We start from the raw sequence: 24,530 nt of genomic DNA, 5'->3' as shown, positions 1-24,530 counted from the left end.
GTCATTCATGAAAGCAGCGGGTTTAGCAGCAGTGCTGTTTGACAGTCTAGAGACACAGTGAGTTTTGAAAATTATTCATTTCGCTCACTGTAGGTAAAAGAGAGGATTTGTTTTATATAATTGTCTCAAGTGTAACTAGTCAAGTGTCTCTGCAGACAAATCTGGTTGTCTCTTATTATGCAGCACTGTTTATGCTAAAATAGGAGCATATATTCCTTTAATCCTTCATTTTATCATTCCTAATTCTTTTTCTTTTAAGGTCACTCTTGTGCTTGGTAGGCTATATGCTGAATAGCTTGATGTGCCTCTGAGCACGGTATTCTCTGCCTTTTGTTTGTTTTCCTTCCACATGCTTAATTTAGTTGCCGACTGAGATAAAGACAGATGGAATACAATGAAGGGAACAGCATGATGAAAAATGTAAATAGCAGTAGATTTCCTTTCTGTATATATGGAATGCATATGTCATATATGGATGTATTCATGAGTTGCTGTCCTTATCAACTGGACTGACTGCAAATTAACTGCAGAAACAAGATTAAATAAAGGATTTAAATGATTTACATTTACTGTTGAATTGTCTTGAAAATCCTTGCTCTATTTTATTTAATGTAAGTATAGTTTAAGTATACATCTTCAAATATGAGAATGTCACCTTGTTAAACACAGCTCTTAAACACAACTCACAGCTATTCCATACCATGAATAAATCTAAGTCTTCAAGATAATATTGAAGACTCTTGCTGTGCTGTGCTGTATTTGGCTGTATGTAAAGGTACAGAATGTAGGCCAAACTCGTTAACCAATTCAGCTCATTACACATTGACAGGCTGAAGCCCCCCAGTGGTGTCCTTTTCTCATACATTCACCTAAAGTCTAACCCCGCTCTCACTCCACCATCCATCATCCCTACATCTGATTTTTTTGTTTTAGTTTTACATTGAAGTTAGCTTTCTTTAAAAAAAATATACATCTTTTTTAAATTTCCCTTTTTTCCTTAGTGTTCAACAAAAACTAAATGATCCAACAAAATGACTATGAACTATGCCATACACACAGTCCTCTTGCTGTTTAACTATCCAAAGCAAGGAGGATATAATTCATATGAACAGAAAGGAAACCTGCTGTAATAGAGGAGTTATAAGGGGCTTCTACCACTGGGACAGAAGTGATGAAAAAAGGGCTTCCCGGCACTCTCTCTCTCTCACACACACACACACACACACACACACACACACACACACACACACACACACACACACACACACACACACACACGTTTCCCCTATGGAACCTGGTGTGCTATAAAGAAAGCTCAGGTTGACAGGCCATTAACTAGACTGTATATTAGGTTATAAATCAGCTCATACTGCAACAATCATATGTTCATAGCATGTAAGGCAATCACTTGGTCAATTGGGTATTGCCTCTTTCAACATACAAACACAAGTGTACTTGTGTCCATCAAAATGACAGGCCACAGGCGAGAAACTGGTCAGGAAACGTATTGGTAATATTTTAATTTTATTATTTTCTCCTGGACACTTTAAATCATTAAATAAACATTGCCTACAATATAAAAGCGCAAGTCAGGACAAAAGCAGGGAACAACATTACGTACATTGTAAGATGGGATAACCGACCGATGTGTGATATAGTTGGAATATTGGCTGTCTGGCTGGCTTAAAGAGAACTTAAACCAGGCTTCTGTTTAATACATAGCTAATCAAACAGTACCATATTGACCATTGGATCAATACCCATCTGTTATCTGGCTATTGTCCTTAGCCGACATACCGGAAGCAACTGAGGTGGCCTAGAGGGAGCATTATACTCCTGCTAATATATGTCTGAGAGGATAATCAGAACACCGACTGTGCATTACTTTGGTGCTTAGCACTGGTGGAGAGGCACAGATGGAGAGAAATGAACACAAGAGAAAATGTGTGGTAAATGAAATATGAGAGGGGCAAATAACGTGGAGGGCAAACCAGATCAAACTCAAGCAGCAGCAATAGGAGTGGAAGGAAAAGACAACGAGAGGGGAGACAAACCTTTCCAGCTGCGAGGCAAAGTGTTAGACTCTACGAAATGCCACTGATATAGACAATGTTTGTACTTGTCCCACTCTACGTTGAACCAGGAGTCAAGGGCGTTTTTTTCCCCCTTCCTGGTTCTATAAATAGACCACTTTGCTTTCTCAGTAAAACACAGGGAGCATAAGATTCACTTAAGGAGAGAAGCGGGACACAATACTATTGAGGAGTTCAGGGTTGATTCAAATATTCCTTCTGTAATGGACATGAGAGCAGCAGCTCCAGTGATGCTTTCGTCAATTTATATGGTATATATGGAACTTTTTGGTTTTCTTTCTCAAGGCTTTATTTTGCTATAAGAGCAGCAACGAAGAATTGGATATGTTACAAACTGTATGCTTCAGTGACTTTGCTATGTTTTCACACAGGACCTACAGTAAGTTGTTGGATTTGAGGTAAACATTCACCAATTAAGAGTTTGAGTAATCATTTTCTCCTCGATTCTGTGCATTCTGGACATACAAAGTATATTGCTATGGTGAAAACCATAATAGATAAAATCATAATATATCATTATGAGAAAAACCTTTCTGAATCCACTATAAGAATTGCAAATCTATTTGTCTTTTTGCCTAATCTTCACAAAAGGTCCTTTACATCAAATGAAAAAGACAACAGTAGCTTGACGTTATCATAAACATGTTGTTTTTGATACTATCATGAAGACCATTATTATAGGTTTATCATTTACAATTATTTTGAATGACGAAAGTATCTATCAATATTCTCTTTGAATCAGTTTATATTCACTGGAAGTCCTTGTCAAGGGCATGGCAAGTGTTCAGATCCATATTTCCTTTGTATGTAATGGACAATTTACTTGACTTTTTCCTTAAAATGGTAGAAAAAACTGACTTTTTACAGATGGCTGAATAGAGACCACAAAAGCTAAAGAAAGCTAGTGAAGAAGCTGAGGGTTAAATTCCATACACATTCAGTATTTATGACGGGAAGGTCAGGGAAATAGAGTTACAGTAGAGGAGGTGGTTGTTTGGGGGTAAATATGTTTTAACAGTACAGTTTACAGTACAGACAGAATCTGTTTTACCAAGGCCTGCATGTGCATTTTAGTCAAACCTCAGCCCCTGCACAGTATGAGGCTCAAAGGTGAGCCAACAATAACATTCAAATAGAAAAACATAGTGAAAAAAACAAACAACAGTTATTTATACAGTGTCTGATGACACAAATAAGTTAAAGTTCTCATAGAAATGCTATTTCCTTTTTGATTTCTTAATATACTTCCATTCTTAGTCCCTGAAACATATCAAACCTAAGAGATAATTTACCTACTATACAACTTTAGTTTCTTGGATTAATTCAGCAAGCATACACTTTGATTCCCTGCTACAGGAATCTTTACATGGCAGAAGCTTGTTTTGAAGCTGAAGCTTTAGGCATTTTAAGACATCATTGAAAGCAGCTGTAACTCCTAAATACATTGTTTACATGGCTACTGTACGTGTGTTCACCACCAGCGGTGGATTTAATTCCATTCACTTTGTGGCCTTGAAGTTTGATAGAACCACAGGAGTCCGTCCTGGCAGCAGACGTGGCCATCACAGGCAGTGTGTGTACACCATCTGTATGTGTTCAATTGTCCGGCATGTGTGTATGTGTGTCAAGTGTCCTCCTTCCTGTAGAGGACAGCAAGGATGTGTTTTCCTTGGTTCCGATGATCCTGATGTGTCTGTTTCTCCAAGAGTGTTTTTGTCTTGACAGAGTGTCACTTCAGTAGTGTGCTTGGTAACAAGAGTGGAAACGACAGAAGTCCAGACGAAGCTTTCATGCCACATAAATTCACATACGGTAGGTGTTCCGGTAAACAAGAACAGTTGAGAAAAATACAGTTTAAACAGCAAAAGAGGGTGTGGGCAGTGTTTATCTTACTTCCATTATTGTATTTTCCTTCCCAACCTTTCCTCTCTTTCCTTCTATTTCCTTTAACCCCCAGTAATTGGCTGATACTGCAGCTTATCTCATAAGTCAACACATGCTCACAGATCTCATCTCTACAGTAATGAGTGTGGCAGGACATTCCTTTCGGTTGTCTTTGTTTATTAACTATATGCATGTGCTGAACATATACACAGGCTGTAAACACTGTGCTATGATGGAATAGAATATACAGAGCACCATAGTAGCCTGGAGTCAAGAAGAGCAGTGTTTTAGATAACTGCTACCACATTGTCTCTGAGCTTCACACTCAGCTTGTGTGCATCTAAAAGCTCTATTTGTCACAATCTCTTTGTCTCTCTGTCTGTTTCTCTCTCATTTACACACACACACACACACACACCACACACACACACACACAACACTACACACTGAGTGTGATGGACCTATATATCAGAGATAAGCCCACTCAGACAGTCCCCGGGAGCATTATGATAAACTTGGCTGGGCAGAAAAACTCTGAGCGACTGACTGTCTGTGCATCTACTGGGCTGGCAGCATATAGTAGCTGTTGTTGTGCTTTCACTATGAGACACGGTTCTGGGTTGTGTCTGCAACTGACGATAAAGAAGAAGCAAGCGGGACATTAGTTAATGTCGGAACTGTTTTTGTTGAAATTGTTTTTTAGCTATCCCTATTCTGAATTCAGTGTGGATTTGGACTCTCCTCTCAAACCTTCCCTGCGTCCTCTCATGAATAAACCTGCTGTTACTTTTTTACTTACATTTGTGGACACACAGCACTCTCTGGGTAAATACTTCACATGGATTTGCGACTCAACAATATTTCAGTTAGTAATGGCAAGAAGACGCAAATGCAAAGCATGACACATACTTCTAAGGCAAGACAATTGTCTTTCATACAGTATATTGCACATAGCGGCAGTAGAGATATAGGAATATATTGATGTCAATTTGCTTTTTAAGTATTATTCATACTAATTCATGCTACAATGAATACTATAAAGGACATGCAGCACTACAATAGCAGAATAGCATCTGTTTAATAAAAAGCTTATGAAGGACACATATGTCCTGCATTATGTGGGCAAAATGAGCCAATGGAATGATTGTTTAAACTGTATGAGAGAAAAACAAATACTGAGAACCAAATGAATCTCTTTTATAACCCAAGATACGTTACAGGTGGCAGCACATTTGTCTTGGGTGATCTAATAATTGTGCTAGTAACACTTTTAACTTGTTCCAGAGGCAAGCAAAGTTTACTAATTTTGATCAGTTGTTAAATGTGGGAGATATATGGGAAAGAGGGCATGACAGACTGAAATGATTTATCTTTTGATTAGGTAAGATCAATTAGGTAATCAATAAATACATTGTACCTGTATTGCAAATACGCTTCTGAATAAGCAAGCTTACAGTAGACTTACAGTAAACACTGAGACTGCCTCTTGCCACTCATCCAGCAAGGCTGAATAATACAAAGCAGGCAGTGCTAGCATGACAAAAGATGGACCTTGAAGGTGTCATAGATTCATTTTACTTGATCACTGAGCTCTTTCTTTGATTGTGGGCCTTTAGAGAAAACTGCCATTTAAAGTTAATACCATAAAAAGCCTTATACATAAAACTAGTTAACTCTGCTGCCATTAACTTGGTTGCAATTAGCTTCTGACAAAAACAACAAACTAAAATCTCACCCTAGTTTGCTCCTTAATCTCATTTGATTGGAATGCTATGAAGTCAAGAATCAATTTATAACACTTCTTACTGTACGTCTGTTACAGTAGACCAGGGCAGCTGAAGAGACACTTAAAGGTAAAGTCAAGAGGATGGAAAAATAGGCACTCACTCAGAACGCTGCAGAGAAAATATTCACTATCTTTCTACATCACGTATCTTAACCATAAAAAATGTAGGTGAGAGGCACACATTCATCATATTACTAAAAAAGCATACATTACAACACATCAATAAATAAACATTCACTCTGTTTAGCGAGACATTTCTTCTGTCCACCTGCTAGCCTGCATTGGCTAAAAACAAAAAGTCTTGGCGATGGTGTACATACTGTAAATCCACTTGAGCTTCATTGAAGAAAAATGGCAGGAAAAAGAGGTGTGCTATGTGGTCCAGAATTACAGCACTGTCATCTACTGTATTTGTTGGTCTCTACCGAAGCCACTAGCTAGAACTAGAGAATATCTAGTGAGGATCCGGGGAGGAATGCAAGTGCACTCAGGCTTTTGTCTCTGACAGGGAAAGCAACAAATGACCATTTGGCCAGAGAGCATATTGTATCACTCTCTCTCGCTCTTAGTTGTGCACTTCAGTTTTCCCCTGACAGAACAACTGTGGTCTTGGTGATTTCTTTTTTCTCTGAGTCAGGACCTTGGCAGTTAGAGCAGCAGATTAAAGTTGCTCATGATGCTGATAGTATGACCTGTTTTTAATCACAATAAGTTAAGTTACATTTAATAATAAATGTTAGGCTGATCTAAATTGTTATCGTGCATCTTCTCCCAGCGGCAGTTTGAGCAAGAAGGTAGAAACTAGTGGTCCCTTTATGCTGTTAATATTAGTTATTACTGGTTAGGCTACTATTTGGCTACTGTTGCGAGCAGGATGACTACAGTCACATAGATGAGACCAAAAAAAATAAAAAATAAAAAAAATAAAAACTCATGCAGACACCAATGTCCTAAATAAGACGGGTGGCAATTCTATGATATGCGCTGATAGCTTCATAGGATGTGCTTGAACATGAGGTCCTCTCAACTGATCTTTTCTCCAAGGTAATTCCACTCATCTGCTCTGGACTCTCATACTGGGTGCCATACGTTGGTCAATACATGGAGTCACACCTTCATCCTGCCGTTACAGACCCCGGCTGAAGTTAACCATCTACAGTAGCTTACATTATACATCTGTACGCATCTTTGTGATGTTAACATAGTTAGTGTTGGTCAGGGTGCAGTTTCCTGTTTTCATGCCCTCTGGTCTGAAGTCCTCAGTGCTGTGGTTCACAGCCTCCTGGATCTCCACATAGTCAGATTTACTGAGAGTGGACCCACTGCCGCTCCGACCGCTCTTCTTCAGATCGTCAGCTGAGCTCACTTTAGGCACACTTGGGACATTCAGATACTGTGCCTGTTCCTCGCCCTCCGTCTCTCGGTGGTAGAAGTAGTTGAAGTTTGACACAATGACAGGCACAGGCAGGGCAATAGTCAGCACACCGGCAATGGCGCAGAGAGACCCCACAATCTTTCCTCCAATGGTTGTTGGGACCATGTCTCCATAGCCCACGGTGGTCATGGAAACCACGGCCCACCAAAAGGCCTCCGGGATGCTGCTGAACTGGGACTGTGGCTCGTCTGCTTCTGCAAAGTAGACAGCACTGGAGAAGAGGATCACCCCGATAAACAGGAAGAAGATGAGGAGGCCCAGCTCACGCATACTAGCCTTCAGAGTCTGGCCCAAGATCTGGAGCCCCTTGGAGTGACGTGAGAGTTTAAAGATACGAAACACCCTGACTAGACGAATAACACGGAGAATAGCCAAAGACATAGCCTGCTGGCCTGCCTGGCCGTCCTCTGGCCTCTCTGCTAGCTCTGTTCCCAGGGTGATGAAGTAGGGGATGATTGCCACAATATCAATGATGTTCATGATGTTGCCAAAAAATCCTGCTTTACTGGGACAGGCAAAGAACCTAACTAGGAACTCAAAAGAAAACCAGATGATACAGAGGGTCTCCACAATGAAGAAAGGGTCTTTAAAATACGCCGAGCTGTCATAGGTAGAGGTGGCGTTGGACATTGACTGGAATGGAAAATTGTACATCTCCTCATCATCATTTCGGAAAACTGGCAACGTCTCCAGACAGAAGCTGACAATAGAGATAAGAATCACCATGACAGAGATGATGGCGATGATGCGCGCAGGACCTGAGCTTTCTGGATACTCAAACAGCAACCATACTTGTCTCTGAAACTCATTCTCTGGCAGAGGCCGCTCCTCTTCCTTTATGAAACCTTCATCCTCCCTAAAGATTTCCATAGCCTCTTCACCCAATTCATAAAACCGGATCTCCTCAGAAAAAATGTCCAGGGTCACATTAACAGGCCGGCGCAGCCTCCCTCCTGATTGGTAATAATACAGAATAGCATCAAAACTTGGTCGATTTCGATCAAAAAAGTACTCATTCCGGAGAGGATCAAAATACCTCATCCTTTTCTTGGGATCCCCCAGCAGCGTCTCTGGAAACTGGGAGAGGGTCTTGAGCTGTGTCTCAAAGCGCAAGCCTGATATGTTGATAACGACCCTCTCGCAGCACTCATGGTCCAGCTCTGGGTCGTACTGGTCCTGAGGCTGACCCGGATGTGCTGCGGCTTCATCCGCAGGGTCGCTGGTAGCAACCGTCATGCTGGAGGAAGATGGGACCTGCAGGTTTCAGACAGGGTGGGGCCACGATGGGCCACAAGGAGATAAAGGCTCCACACACTTGTGGGTTCAGGCAGATCTGCCTGCGAAGAGCTACAGGACAGAACAGAAAGCAGAGAAAGACTGCAATATTAATATGATAACCATGTGTTTCGAATGCAATGCAGTGAGAAAACTCGTGCTTTTCAATCGATTTATTAATTTAGATTTGGAGCATGCATTTTCCAAAACTTGTATCCACTGGTATATATTTCTGAACCATTCATTTCTAAATTGTAACATCTTTCCCCAACTAAAATATGAATTCCCAGAAATGCTATGTTATTTCAAGGCCTTCCTACAAACTGAAAATAACAAGCAGGGGGTGGGGGCAGAACCATTTTAGCACATTGGCTCCATCGTGTCTATGTGTATTAGGTTATGACTTCTCCCTCATATGAGTACACTGCAGGATCAATATGCCAGCCAGTAATACTGTATCAGCTCTCACAGGGTGCAATTACAACCAACAAATCTGATTATATGTTGAGTGCTCCATACAATCTCTGAGATGAATTTCCTCTCTCTGTATGTGTAAGGTGACCAACATTCCCTCCCAAAGCTGAGAAAAACTCAAGTCTCTGATCAAAGTAATAGTTTATCAGTAAAATGTATTTAAGCATATTTGTCATAGCCAATAGTTGACATAGCCCACTGCATTACTGCAGAGCTGTTTAAACAGTTTACAATGTTACTAACTGCAAAGGCCACTGCATAAAAGTCATGTATGTATGTAGCCTACAGTAGGCCTATTAGATACTGACCACACTATCTTAATTCAAAGACACAACCACAGATGTGTAATTTGGTAGTTAAAGCAACAACGTCTGAATAAAAATCAAAACGTCCTACCTATGTGCACTAGTGCTTGTAAGGCTTGTATACAGTGTGTCCTCTGGTGGTAATGCGTAACGGGCCCAGCGTGTTCAGTCAAAAGTCAGCTCCCACGGTCAAAGCAGCTCCTCTCTGCCAGCCATATATCACCCAAAGCTCCGGCTCTTCAGCGGCGCGGGAGTGGAGGTGTATGTGAGAGAGGGGACAAGGCGTGAGAATGCAGGAGTTACCTCCCTCGCCTTAGTGACCAGCAGGTACATGCTTTGATGCAACTACAGTAGGCTACAGGTTGAATATGGTGGTTGTGGTGGGTGGGGGGCTTTGTTGTGGTGAGAATAAAGTGAGCACATCTTAAAATGGTTGGCATCAGCAAAATATGACACCCCCACTTCATAACAATACGCCGCCGCTTGCAACAGCAGCAAAGGTAATCCTCTAGGCCGATATTTGCAGAGACTTGGGGAAGGGAGGTTTGCGGGAGGCGCTGCTGTCGGTGTTTCTACTCGGTGGCACCCCTGCTTTGGCAGATTTCATCTTAAGCGATATCACCTGTTTGAGCTCCAAACAGGTCCTTACTACGCATTAAGGTTTTTGCATAGCCTATCTGTTCTCGTAAACATGTTATTCTATTAATTTATCTCCGCGTAAACCCCACCATCTTTTTTCTGATTGGGGATACCCATTATGAATACACCAATGATGCACATTATAACCATTTTTTTTCAGAGATTTGAGACAAAGGCAAAGCAGCCAAGTTCATGCACTGGGATGTTTAAACATGAAATGACAGTGTTGCAGTTGATTGGCAAGCGCGTGTTAGTTTGGATTGGCAGGTGCCAGACATGCTCAAAACATTTGCAGCCCTTCTGTGTGGATCATGGACAGCCAAAAGAGCCCATGCACTAAACAATACAGCATAGCGTTATCCGTCGGACTACAGCATCAATTTAGAATATGGCATGCCGGAATTCACCCTGGTTCTTGGTGCGCAGACGCATGTATTTTGTATCCAGTTTGTCTCCTCTTAAAAGGTGTCTTGGAGTCGTGAGTCCATTCCTTCATATCTTTACTTAATCCCTTTTTTGACTTATCTGTCCAGCGAAGGTGTCATCTTATCACGACAAACTGTTTTTGAGCTGACGGCTCTTCCCACGTCTCTCATATTTCACCATAATTCACCATAGTTGAGATGCGTGGGCTGCAGTCTGGCATCGCAGCGCATACTAAGCTCCTTGTGCGCCTCGCCCCATCCCTCTGCGCTCCCCCTTCCCGACAATCCCGCTCCCTCACTGCTCCACATTAAAGGAGAAGCATCGCCCACCACAGGGAAACGGTTTTCACCAAAAACATGCGCGTCTCAGGAGAGAACAAAGCATAAAGCAACATGTAAAGGTAGAAACTGACAATAAGATGAGGTTCTAGATTATGCTGAAATGTTTTTGACATCGCTTACTTCGTGTCTCTGATGTATCTACAACTTACTTGACAACATAACATGCCCACATAGCAAATCTGATCTGGCACAAAGATAGAAAGAAAATGAAAAGAAAGAATGCAAACAAAAATGTTTTCTTTAATGACTGTCAGAAAAAACAATTTTCTTTAATTTTTTTAATTGTTTAAATTGTTTATTTAGATAGGGACAGTTAGGGCTGGGTGATATAGAGAAAATCAAATATCACGATATTCTTGACCAAATACCTCCATGTCGATATTGCGAAGATATTGTATGGTTGACTATTGGTGCTTTAACAAAATGTTATTTACACAATGAGATTTTTGATAAATAATCACCAGAAATTATGTAATGACTTAGTGGGTAAAGGCAAATAATAGAACAGTTACAACAGTCTGGTAAGTTCAGAAAATGACATCACTTTACAGTAATACAGCCTTTAAAACCAGGAAAAGACAACACTTACCATATTACGATATTACAATATCCAAAATTTAAGACGATATCTAGTCTCATATCACGATATCGATATAACATTCATATATTGCCCAGCCCTAGGGACAGTGCATATTAATGGACATCAGTACAAGTACACAGTGTAAATATGCTAAGAGTTAGCACCATAGCTAATTTTCATCAATTGTCCCTAGGCAGATACATAAAAAGAAAAACATAAAAACAGTAACAAGCATGCAATACCCTCATAGTTTGAGAGGCAAGACAAACGCTAACAACAACAGTCAAGTCAAAATACAACAGAACATGTGATTGTCACTCATAGTGAAATGTGTGAGGCAGTTAAAAGTGAGTGCAGCTTTGGTTTTCTAAAAGCCAGATTTTTTTTTTATTTATGTATGTGGGACAGTCCCTTATTGTTGGGGGGCAGGCTATTCCAATATTTATTTTCCTTTACTGACAAAACACTTTGTCCAAATGTAGTGCGCCTAAAAGGTATTGCACAGTCCACTTTGGTGGAGGCCCTTGTACTACCACCACTCTCAATTCTTTGAAATAAGTCATTCAGTCGGGGAGGGGCACGATGATGCATAGCCTTATATACAAAACAGGCATACTTCAAATTTTTACAATTCTCAAAACTCAATAGTTTGTGTTTTTCCAGTATGCTACAGTGATGAAATGATAACGCTTTTTAATCCAAGATTTTAATGGCTCTCTTGAAGAGTACTTCAATAGGCTTAAGCATTGTCATGTTAGTTAGTGACCAATTTTTAAAACAGTACTCAATGTGTGAGAATATCATTATGTATAGATACATTCTGGCAGCACTTAGACTGAGAAATGGCCTGATTTGTTTGCAATTCTGTAGATTAACCTTGTTTGCCACCCTTTTTACATGACTTTTGAAGGTGAAGTTAACAGTCCAATGTCACCCCCAGATATTTAACCCTTGTGTGGTCCTTCGGGTCCCAGTGACCCGAAGGACCACACAAGGATTATGTACTTCCCTTTACTTTGTTGAGAATTGCTCTCTAAACCCTGTTTCTTGTAAAGTAAGTAAGTAAAGTTTATTTCTAGAACACATTTAAACACAATTTAAGCTGACCAAAATGCTGTACAAACAAGAACTAAGATGCTGTATTAACCCTTGTTTTGAGAGCAATTCTCAACAAAGTAAACGGAAGTACATAATCCTTGTGTTGTCCTTTGGGTCACTGGGACCCGAAGGACAAGCCAAGGGTTAAATTCCTTTACAATTTTTAACTCCTCTCCTCTATAGTAGCAATAATGAGCCAACAGCTGCAGTACCTGTCCATGTCTGTGATTATTGTTTGAACAGAACTAAAAACTGTGTGAACTATTCTAGCAACCTAAATGAGTAATTGTATCATCATTTTCCTATAGCTTACTGCTCAGTTTGACTGGGTGCCCAGGTTTGAATGGCTGCTGGCACTCACCCTATGCCGGATAATCTATATGTGTGCATGTTCGTCTGTGTGCTTTGTTACATTGGTTTGCAGGAAAACACAGTATGCTCAAACATTATGATGGCATAACCCACAAGTTGAACTCTCTGATTAAAATGTTTGTGCTAGCTATGAGGTCCTTAATCAGAATGCAGGAGGCAGGCTCCTGTACAGTTTGTTGTGTCACTGATTATGCTCTGATCATTTACAGATCTGCAGACTGTATGATCAGTCCACTAATTACTGAAGGCACACACTCACTCATACAGAGGGCCGATGCTCTTGATGCAATCACAAAGTAGATGAAATTCAAGTCCAACAATTATACAGTCAAAAAACTAGTCTCGTAAAAGTTTTCCTGCAGAGAGTAAGAATCACACGCACATGAAAGAAAAAGAGACTCCACCGCGCCCTAAAGGAATTCCACATGGTTCCCCCCATGTGTTTTTCTTGCTCTGCCGTTCTCTATTGCCCAAGGACAGGTTGAACATAATATGCAATCCTTCTCCAATCAAATTTTCAATATACTGATTAAGATGATGACATGGTACCACAAAGACTGCGGCAGTAGCCCACTCTGCAAAGAGGATGCTGATTAATGGCAGGGAACTCTAAAAACCTCATTGTCTGTAAATGTAAATGAAGAGGATCCAATTCTAAATGGAGGGAAGCTAAGAGCCCAATTGCCAATATCCAATGCTGGGTGTCAGTAGTGTAATGATTCATTATCCACCACCACATTCACAGCAATCATCTATAACAAAGTTAAACTAGCGGGATGGGGAAGAGGGCACATAGAGTATGGAATTGAGTTTGTTGGGGTTGGGCGAAATGTGAGTCATATCCTCTGATGACTGTAATTTTTCATTTCATTCTTGCAACTACTTTAAATTTGCAATTGGCATACACTAGTTCACTTCACATTTCAGGTTAGAATTCAGTGTTCATAATCCTAACCACAATCCTTTCCTTAATCTCAACATACTTGTTTTAGTAACCATACCGTACCATAAATTAATGATACCTTAACCATATTATAATTGACCCACAATTTAGCTTGAACCATATCTTTAGCTGCCACCCAGATGTTAGGGGGAAAAAAAGACAACAAAACAATAAAAAAACGGGCATTGAATGTTTTTCAGATACTACAGAGAAAATATATGTTAAACATTTAAAAGAAATGTTAGTCCAGGGAAAGTTGTTATTAGTCAGAACATAATAAAAACCCACACCTCACACAATAAAGATGACTGCCACAATTTGCGTAAAAATGTTGGACTACTCCTTCTCTGAGTTTTAACTCAATCAAATCTAAACAACTGAACATTAAACACATATATTTAGATTAAGTGTGACTTACGCTTTCTGATGGTATGGTTATACTAAATAAATCTATTTAGAAATCATAGAAAAAGAAACTCCTTACAACTCCAGAACCTGCCTGAGAATCATTACATTTTCTTCAGTATAAAAATAATCCAGTGATAGTTTACTGTACGGCCATGGGTAAACTGCAAACGAGAATGGCTAACAGCTAAAGTGGCATACTTTTAATGCTTGCAATTTGCCAAAATGTAAACAAGAAAAGGGTAAGAAAAATGGGGCTCAGGTTGTAGCCCACAGCATAACTAACGGAATCCATAACAATATGCTTCCTGTTTACCAAATAAAAGTAACACAAAAATAATAAAAGGAGTGACAGATTCCATTCATATATATCTTAAGTATAAATGGGGTTGTTTGGGGTCCTTAGTATTAGACTTTGAAAAAGTTTAGTATTAGTGAAAATTCTAAGTTTTTATATTACTGGCTAACAGTTAAACCAGAGTTTTTCCAACCATTTTAGATCTTTAATTCTGTCTCCAGTTCCCTCTCACCTTCAGGTTGTGCCAAGTCTCAGCAGAATGGGACCATTGATTCTGTTTTGTGTTCAGCTGAGCAGACCAGATGGAACCTTGTGGAGAAACTTAAGAATGCTTTCCAAATGACCCCCCATTTTATTTGGCAATTTGTGATTGTTTCCTCTCGTGCCAGCTGGTGCACCATAGTGGCTGGACAGGGGCCCTGGCTGAGGTGGAGCCCCAAAATGTCTATACAGAAAGTGAATGAAATAATGACGGTTAGGACAACAGGAAAGTGTGTGCACAGAACCCATTATTCCCATGATATAAGCACATTCAATTAATTTACTCAGAAAATAAATGAGTTTTTGATCCGTTATACATTCAGCCGTTTCCATGCAATCCCACACAAATAGCGTTGAGCTATATTGCGAGATGATCAGCATATTTGTGTGTCATTGTGTGATTCAGCAGACCTGCACACCTAAAATCTCCACCCTTTTCTATGCAGCAGAACATGTGGAAGTGAGAGAGAGAGAGACAGAGGAAGGTGTTCTAACTTATGACAGCAGACTGCAGGGGAGGAGCTCTGTCCTGGATGTCCTCTGCTGGTGCTGCAGCAGGTGATCACTCACTTACAATGCAATGCGGTTGAAAAAAAAAAAAAAATCAAACATCGTATGTATCGTAAGATTCTTTCCCTAGAATTGATATTTTTTTACCAATGATTCACCTGAATATGGTTTGTTATAAAGTAACGCTGACGGTGACTACATCATATCCATTTCCAGCAAAACACAGCAGAAAATGCGGAAAATACATATTATGTACTTCTTTACAAATGACTCAATCAGACTGACTGACTGACTGACATCTGATGTGGCTTATTTTCTGAAAACAATTGCCTATGGTCCCCCAGTGGCTTGAAATGGCGATAGGTGTAAACCGAGCCCTGGGTATCCTGTTTTGCCTTTGAGAAAATGAAAGCCCAGATGGGCCGATCTGGAATCTTGCTCCTTATGAGGTCATAAGGAGCAAGGTTACCTCCCCTTTCTCTGCTTTGCCCGCCCAGAGAATTTGGCCCACCCATGAGAGAGAGACATCATGGCTTTCAAATGAGCAAAGTGGCAGTTGGTCAAGGCCACACCCCCACCCTCCACCTTGCCCCCCCTTCTCCTCCTCAATAGCTACAGACACAGAAATGGCACATCCTAAGGAAAGCTCATTGTGGGACTGGCTCTAGTGGCTGTAATTCTGCACCAAGGCTGAATTTCAGGAAAGAGACTTCAGATACAGTATTAGGGGACCACTAAGGTCTATATAAAAGCATCCAAAGTGCACCATGTCATGGAACCTTTAATTATTGCATGTAGGCATCAACATAACACTCCCCAACAGGCATTCTCCTCTATGACTGGGGTCTCCCTCTATTTAGAGATTGACATTGGAAGTTCTCTACCTGCCAGTTTAGAGCAGCCAGGCTGATGATGATCGCTGCTTTCATGGTGAGGCATGTCCTCACCTTTGGAGTTGAGTACTCAACTATTGATTCTGGATGCGGTTTCACTTTCTGTTGTTCTCAAAGCCTTTGAAAACAAAGAAAGATCAATGAGCTGGGCTGGGGGCTGTTGCACAAAAGTAGAATGAAGAAATCCAGGATAACTGAAAACGCGCAGCTCATCGTGGCTTAATCGGTTATTGCACGTTTGCCGAGCCAGGATGAGAAGGTGATACTACGTCAAGCCAGGTGTACATAGTTGGGATAAGTGCACGTTCACGGCTTTCTTAAATAGACCACGGTATCGATCACAGATTTACTGATGCTAAAATGGAGAATACGCATTGTGTATTCTTTACACAGAGTGAGCAGCAGCTTCATATGGAATTATGATAACGTGAAACACATTTGTAAAAAAGAAACACGGCCGCTGTAATGAAACAGTGAGAGAAAGCGAGGCAGACTATCACGGACCGACTGAATCCGTAAGTAGCCCTAAAAATATACATTTACTGAGCACTGCTCTGAATTGAAACTGCCATACCATTCAAGAAGTTAGGCTAGTTATTTGCACAAATGAGTAGTTGGACTCTGCCTTAAAAGTGAGCAGAAGACTAATGTTACGCAGGAAATGTACCATGAAGATTACAACCACTAATCTACAATGCTGTGAAGCGTACATATCCCTCTCTCTCACTCTGTCTCTCTCTCGTATGGGCTAAAATATAAATTACCTAAGGAATATATTTACTCCCACTGCTTGCTTTTCAGGCAAAGCATACAACAGGTTTTTTTGTGGAAATTACTAGCCTAACTCCTTAAATGGTTTCATTTAAGAGCAGTAGTTCGTAAATGTATATTTTTAGATATATCATTCAGTCGGTCAGCTTCTGCCACGTTTTTCTCACTTTTTTTGTTTTTGTCTTTTACAGAGGCAGGATACAATGGCGGACCCAAATGCACGACTCAGGAATTAAGGATAAAGGTAATTGGTTTATTGCTCCAAGAACAATGCAGGCAACGGTACAGGTCCAACAGGCAGGAAAACATGGTCGATAATACAGGTAAAAGGTCTGGATACACGGGGAAACTAAATAAGGGAACGCTGGAAAGTGAGTCAAAATGGAGCTACAACAATCTGGCAGGGAACAAGTGAACACAGGTGAGTATATATACACGGGGGAGGGGAAGACAACTAGACACAGGTGAATAACATTAGGGCGGTGACAGGTAATCAAAAACGGCGGGAAACAAACAAAGGCAGGAAGACAAGTGAAGTGAATGAAAGCAAACAGTGGATTACAAAATAAAACAGGAAGTCCATGAAAACAAACAGAAAACACAATAAGAGCAGAGGCAGACGTGACAGTACCTCCCCCTCTAGGGCCGAACACCGGACGGCCCATGCACGTCAGGATGCAGTCTGTAAAAGTCCTGGATGGGACCAGGGTCCAAAAATATTGCTGGCCGACACCCAAGACCTCTCTTCCGGACCATACCCCTCCCAGTCCACCAGAAACTGACGACCGCGGCCCCTCTTCCTGACTGCCAACAGCTTGTGGACGGTATAAATAGGGCCCCCGTCAATAAGACGAGGAGGAGGAGGAGGCGGCGTGACCGGAACCAGTGCACTCTCCCAGACTGGTTTAACCCTGCTCACATGGAATGTGGGGTGTACTCTTATAGCACTGGGCAGCTTCAACTGGACAGCCACAGGATTACTCACCTTAGAAACAGGAAACGATCCCACGAACCGAGGGGCCAACTTCCGGCTCTTGGTACGCAGAGGAAGATCCTTCATAGCCAGCCACACCCTCTGGCCCACCTGGTAATGGGTGACGATCAGCTTGTCTCTTGTAGCGGTCCCTGTTGCTCAGTAGAACCTGTCGAGTCCTAGTCCAGGTCGAGAGAGAGAGAGAGAGAAAAAAAAAAAGAAAAGAGAGAGAGAGAGAGCGGAAAACAGCGGCGGTTGGTAACCGTAGGTGCACTGAAAGGGCGACAAGCCGGTGGACGAGCAGGGCAGGGTGTTGTGGGTATTCCACCCACAGAAGCATCTTAGACCAAGATGCAGGACTCCGAGAAACCAGGCAGCAAAGGCCCTTCTCTATCTCTTGGTTGAGCCGCTCAGTCTGTCCATTGGATTCCGGATGATAACCCAAAGATAAGCTGGCCGTGGCCCCAATCAATGTGCAGAAGGCCTTCCAGAACTGGGAGATGAATTGAGTACCACGATCAGAAACCACATCAGTAGGCAAGCCATGGATCCTGAACACATGGGCGAGCAGAACCTCCGCCGTTTCTTTTACGGTAGGCAACTTGGGCAGGGGAATGAAATGTACCATTTTGGAAATCCTGTCCACAGCTGTGAGTACCGCAGTATTACCATCAGAAGGAGGCAATCCGGTAACAAAGTCAATAGAAATGTCCGAACAAGGCCTGGTGAGAGTCCGACCAAGGACTGGTGAGAGTTCAGTCTTCTAGCAGAACGCAGGTATTCCAGATTCTTCTGATCCGTCCAGATGAAAAATGGCTGTTCCGCCCCCTCCAGCCAATGCCGCCACTCCTCCAAAGCTACTTTGACTGCCAACAACTCACTGTTGCCAACATCATAGTTTCTCTCAGCTCCAGACAGCTTACGGGACAAGAAAGCACAAGGAAGGAGTCTCTCATCTTGCGAGGAACGTTGAGACAGGACGGCTCCAACACCCACATCAGACATGTCCACCTCCACCACATACTGGCGTTGTAGATCAGGCAGCACCAACACAGGTGCGGTGGATAAGCTTTGTTTCAAGCGGGAGAACGACCGCTCGGCTGCAGGAGACCACTGGAACGGCGTCTTGATTGAAGTGAGGTCGTGAAGAGGAGCTGCCACCGTACTGAAATTCCTGATGAATTTCCGGTAGAAATTAGCAAAGCCCAGAAACCTCTGGACTTGTTTGCGGTTAGTGGGTGCAGGCCAGTCAGCAACCGCTCTCTTACTTTTTCCGGATCCATCTGCATCACTCCTTCCGACACCACAAAGCCCAGAAAGGACACAGTGGAAAAACACATGAGAAACGCCTTGGTCGGATGAAAGCTCAGATGAAGGATATCAATCCCAAGTAAACAAACACAAAGATATTCAACGTCTCTGAGAATGTCATTAACTAATGCTTGAAAAACAGCTGGAGCGTTAGTAAGTCCAAAGGCATTACAAGATACTCGTAATGACCTGTGGGGGTGTTAAAGGCCGTCTTCCACTCGTCTCCACTCCTCATTCTCACCAAGTGGTAGGCGTTACGAAGATCCAACTTGGTGAAGATTGTGGCCCCCTGCAGCAGTTCAAAGGCGGTGGAAATCAAAGGTAAAGGATAACGGTTCTTTACCGTAATATCATTGAGCCCCCTGTGATCAATACAGGGCTGTAAAGACTTGTCTTTCTTTCCCACGAAGAAGAAACCGGCACCCGCCGGGGACGAGGAAGAACGAATAATCCCCGTGGCTAATGATGCCTCAACATAATCCTTCATAGCCACCATCTCAGGAGGAGACAGAGAAAACAGTCGCCCCTTAGGCGGTGACGTACCAGGCAACAAGTCTATGGCACAGTCATAAGGTCTATGGGGGGGGCAACGATGTAGCCTTTGTCTTGTTAAAAACTTCCTTTAAGTCCAGATAATCCTCGGGTACACCCGAAAGATCAGGAAAGTCAACAGAATCCCTCTCCTGCTGAACGCTAGGGATAACAATGTCATTTCCACCCACCTCAATCTTAGCCGGAAAACAGGTCTGCTCACAATCTCCTCCCCAGCTGAGTATCTTGCCCGAAACCCAGTCCATGTGAGGGTTGTGTAATGTAAGCCACAGAAACCCAAGAACAACCGGGTGCACAGGGGAACTGAACAAATGGAAGGTCAGCCTCTCCGTGTGACCATCTGGAAAAGTCACTGACACAGGAGAGGTACGATGAGTAACTCGCCAGAGTTTTCCATTCAATCCTGTAGCGTCTAAAGGCTTGGGAAGGCAAACAGAGTTCAGCAACAAATCCCTGGCAAGATCCACATCCATAAGACTAATGTCCGCACCAGAATCCACCAAAACAGTCTGAATCCGAGAAACCGATCCATTAACCAGGGTAACCTCCTGCTTGGGTCGAGAGGGACAAACAGGAACATGAGTACGGCTCACCAGCGCCCTCTCTCCTACTGGTGAGCCCCTTCTTTTGCTGGACAGGAAGCAATGAAATGACCCAGCTGAGCACAATAGATGCAGCGGCCCTCTATCCTGCGACGGTGACGCTCCTCCGGCGACAGACGAGTCCGTCCCAGTTGCATCGGCTCATCAGAAGGCGAACCCACAGGACTGCGAGGATCAGATGCCGTAGTTTGAGCACGATGAAACTCTCTTGATGACTCAAATCTCCTCAGCTGTCCAGTAGAGGAACTGCTCTGCAGCTCTGACGTCCCAGGTTGAGTACGCTGGAAGACTCTAGACGACTCTGGCACCCTCGGCTGGTAGGTAGAGAAACTTCTCCCCTGTAGTCTCTCCCTCTCTCTTTCCAAGAGACGTTTATCGATCTTCGCAGTCAGTGCCACCAGCGAATCCAGATCGGTTGGCAAGTCCAAAGAAATCAGTTGATCCTTCATGACAGGTGACAGTCCATGTAAAAAAGCATCAGACAGAGCGGAAGAGTTCCAGCCGCTCTCTGCTGCTAGAATACGGAACTCAATAGCATAGCCTGAAACTCTTCTCTTCCCTTGCTGCAGACCCACCAAGGCTCGAGCAGCTTCCCTCCCGGGAGCAACATTTTGAAAAATCTGAGTGAAAGTCTGAGTGAAACATACGTAGGAATACACATACCACAGATCCTTGGCTCCATTCCACAGCAGCCCAGGATTCATCTCTTCCGGAGAGATGGGAGATAACAAAAGCCACCTTGGCCCGGTCCGTGGGATATGCGGCCGCTTGTAATTCGAAATGCAACTCACATTGCGTCAGGAATGCCCGGCAATCCCCCGACTCTCCTGAAAACCTCTCCGGTCTGGCGAGATGTGGGAACGGTGAAGAAGGGACTCTCTCCCTGACAGAATCACCTCCTGAAACTGTGGGGCTGGAGACGGCTGTGGAACTGCTCCCGGTGCTGGGTACAGCAGTTGAATCCCTCGCTGTCAACCGCTGAACATGGGTGACCAGCTGGCTGATTTGCTCACCCAGTCCGACCACCTGTCTCTTCTGTCGACTAGCCATAGCCAGAAGCTCATTCCGCAGAACGGCAATCTGTTCCTCCTGCTGATGCAGATGCTGACCCTGCGCTCGCAGGGCTGCTCTCACCACCTTGGAGTCGGCTGAGTCCATCTTGGCCAGATTGTACTGTCATGATACAATGGCGGACCCAAATGCATGACTCAGGAATCAAGGATAAAGGTAATTGGTTTATTGCAATAGATACATTTGGTACAGGTCCAACAGGCAGGAAAACTTGGTCGATAATACAGGCAAAAGGTCTGGATACACGGGGAAACTAAACAAGGGAACGCTGGAAAGTGAGTCAACATGGAGCTACAACAATCTGGCAGGGAGCAAGTGAACACAGGTGAGTATATATACACGGGGGAGGGGAAGACAACTAGACACAGGTGAATAACATTAGGGGGGAGACAGGTAATCAAAAACGGCGGGAAACAAACAAAGGCAGGAAGACAAGTGAAGTGAATGAAAGCAAACAGTGGATTACAAAATAAAACAGGAAGTCCATGAAAACAAACAGAAAACACAATAAGAGCGGAGGCAGACGTGTTTCCTTTATTTATTGTATGCTTTGCTTCCCAGTAGGCATATAGCCTATGGACATAGAAAATAAAGACTATGAAGAAATTGGACTCTAAAATCTAGACACTATAAAGATAATTAAGTGATGCATTTAATGCACACTTTAAACATGACTGTAACACAGTGTATTCATCAGTTATTTCCCCCCAGCAAAATATAAGGTCAAAAGCCATTGAGGTGTCCTCTCCCTGTTCTTTCATGAATGTACAGTAGCCTCAACTATATAGTTAGTGGTCCAGTGAACTAAGACTATAATTAGGGAAGATTGTACAATTATAAAAACCTATAAAAATTGTTCAATCCTCCCAAATTACAGTCCCAGTTCACTGGAGAGAACACAAATTGTGCTAAGAATGCCAAATACAGTGCACATGGAAGAACATACATGGTCCTTTGTTAAACAATACTAAAAGAAATAAATCAACTAAAATAGTGTATAAAGGTCTATTTGTCCCTGACCAGTCTGCCGTTGTTATAACCACTGACACATGTATAGCACTTTATATATTATCCTTCATCACTGACTTCATTATTCACATTTGCAACTCAAACAAACAAAAAAACAAAGCTTATCGGCCTTTTCTAATTATCTCAAGAACTGCCGTAATATATTCATCAAACTTCTAACAACAATATGAACAGCAGTTTTCATACAGCAATATAACAGTAACAATGACTGTCAAATGAATAATTATAAAAAATAATGGTCACAACTTTATATAACAGTGCTTTACTGAACAGCAATATGCACCTGTTGTATTTTAATGCAGGCTGATAATAATAATAATAATAAGGTAAAAGCACTGCTGAGTGGACAGAATTAGGATTACTTAATCCTGTCTGTTAGCCTGGTCAGGAGCAGGCTAGCTGCACAGAATACATCTCCATGGTAAGTTAGGTGCCTCTGCTTTTGTGCAACCAAGTCAAGGCTAAATTCATCCAGGATAACTGGAATATTCCGGCTTAATCACTTATCTTGGTTTTGTGCAATAGCCCCCCTGGTCTGGAGGTGTGGCTTAGCTAAGAGAGTAAACCTGGGAGTATATTCATGATTTCTGCATGATTTCTGCACGAGCAGCTGAATATGTGTGCCATACACAGAGATCTCTTTTACAATGAGGCTTGGCAGAAATGTTCATTGAATGTGCAGTGACAGTATGGAATTTTCCCCCAACAAATGTTTTCTTCCCACACTGCAAGAAGCAGTTAAGTGCTGCCTGTCTTGTCAGTTAAATCAAATCAACAGTTAATGTATAAGAGCCACAGTCAGTTACTTTTCTGTCTGTAGTGTGTGTGTGTGTGTGCCTTTCATACGTGACAGTAACTTGTGCTTACACTGTGTTAGATCCAGCATACATCCCTCAAGAAAGGCAGCACTTGACCCCAGAGCAATGATGGTGAAGGGACCAGAGGGTACACGGGAGGAAAAGGTTGGAATGATGTCAGGAGGAAGAGAACATATTTGTCACCAAGTAGAAGATTGGTAGAAGAGCAAGTAAGGAGATGAACATAGTCAGCAGGAAATTAATTTAGGAGTATGCAGAAAATGAAAATGAAGGGTAGGGACAGAATAGAGGTGGAGAGGATAGCCGATAAAGGTCACAGTGACAGAGTGATGAGTCATCCAGTAGAGCACAGCAGCATATCTCTCTCTTTCTCGGTTTCACACTATCACCCTATTCGCCATCTGTCTGTTTTGACAGCAAAAACTGAGATGACTGGCAGCAGATTACCCCTACCAACAGCTAGAGAACAAATCAAATGTGTCTTAACATCTGGGTATGAATATGATAATGCTTTGAATGTTTTTGTATGTGTACATAATCACACTCATGTGTTTTAGTGGGTACATGCGCATGTCTGAGATTGTTTTGTTTTGTGTGTTTGCATAACATAATTGTGTCAGAATAGGGTGTCCCACCTTGTCTTGTGCACTTGTGGCTGGAAACGGAACCTGATCAGCCAATCAGCATCCAGTAATAATCAGACTTTTTTGTGGAAGCACTAGCAACAGCATCATCACCCTTAGCAACCATCCTTCCCATCTGCCAATGGCATGGCTCTGATACTGAACATGGAAATATCACACTAAAAGTCACTAAGACAAATGCACTGTAAGTGACAGGTGGAAGTTTAATATTATGTATTTTATGTCATGTTTTGTACGTTAGAATATTTTATAATCATTAGTGTGCTTATTTCAAAAGGTCTTGTTTAAATATAGGTAATAGATTTAGGTCAAATCAGCTTTAACTTAGAATCAGAAGATTGTCTCAGAGGGCTTTACAACCTGAGCAACATAAGACACCTCTATTATTACACCCTTGGTTTGGATAAGTAAAAACTATCAGTGCATATACCTTTAAAGCAGCTATAATCTATATATATTTAATTTTTTGGGATGTTCCGCCCTTTAATTGATAGGACAGCTAGGTGAGAGAGGGGGAAGACATGCAGGAAATAGTCACAGGTCGGATTTGAACCCTGGACCTCTGCATCGAGGTATAAACCTCTCAGTATATATGCGCCTGCTCTACCCACTGAGCCAACTTGGCCACTGTATTCAATATTTTAACAATAAAAATACATGAAATAATGTATAAAAAATGTGACGATGTGAAAGTCGTCCCTCATACAGTGTGGTCATGAACTTACAGATAATTATCACCCG

The 24,530-nt window shown here is 42.2% G+C and overlaps 1 protein-coding gene across 3 annotated transcripts; it reads right to left on the bottom strand.

The window, feature by feature from the left end:
- Positions 1–1,540: 1,540 nt before the first annotated feature.
- kcna2b (potassium voltage-gated channel, shaker-related subfamily, member 2b) lies at positions 1,541–10,538 on the bottom strand. Of its 3 annotated transcripts, XM_039800223.1 has the most exons (3): positions 10,299–10,538; positions 9,344–9,489; positions 1,541–8,545 (listed from the first exon to the last, which is right to left on the bottom strand). In XM_039800223.1, the coding sequence occupies exon 3, from the start codon at positions 8,432–8,434 to the stop codon at positions 6,932–6,934; it is 1,503 nt and encodes a 500-aa protein (XP_039656157.1). In that variant the 5' UTR covers positions 8,435–8,545; positions 9,344–9,489; positions 10,299–10,538; the 3' UTR covers positions 1,541–6,931. The 3 variants fall into 3 exon arrangements, with proteins under 3 accessions (XP_039656157.1, XP_039656159.1, XP_039656158.1); XM_039800225.1 differs by lacking the exon at positions 9,344–9,489; XM_039800224.1 differs by lacking the exon at positions 10,299–10,538 and having other exon boundaries at positions 9,344–10,278.
- Between the last annotated feature and the right edge of the window lie 13,992 nt (positions 10,539–24,530).

The sequence above is a fragment of the Perca fluviatilis genome, chromosome 5 (assembly GCF_010015445.1).
Source record: "Perca fluviatilis chromosome 5, GENO_Pfluv_1.0, whole genome shotgun sequence".
NCBI classification, from domain to species: Eukaryota; Metazoa; Chordata; class Actinopteri; order Perciformes; family Percidae; genus Perca; species Perca fluviatilis.
Note: the sequence above shows the minus strand (reverse complement) of the source record. Positions and strands in the feature narration are given on the sequence as shown.

What these genes read in the sequence shown, in the direction of transcription:
- kcna2b (XM_039800223.1), bottom strand. Translation starts at nt 8,434, where the DNA reads ATGACGGTTGCTACCAGCGACCCTGCGGATGAAGCCGCAGCACATCCG.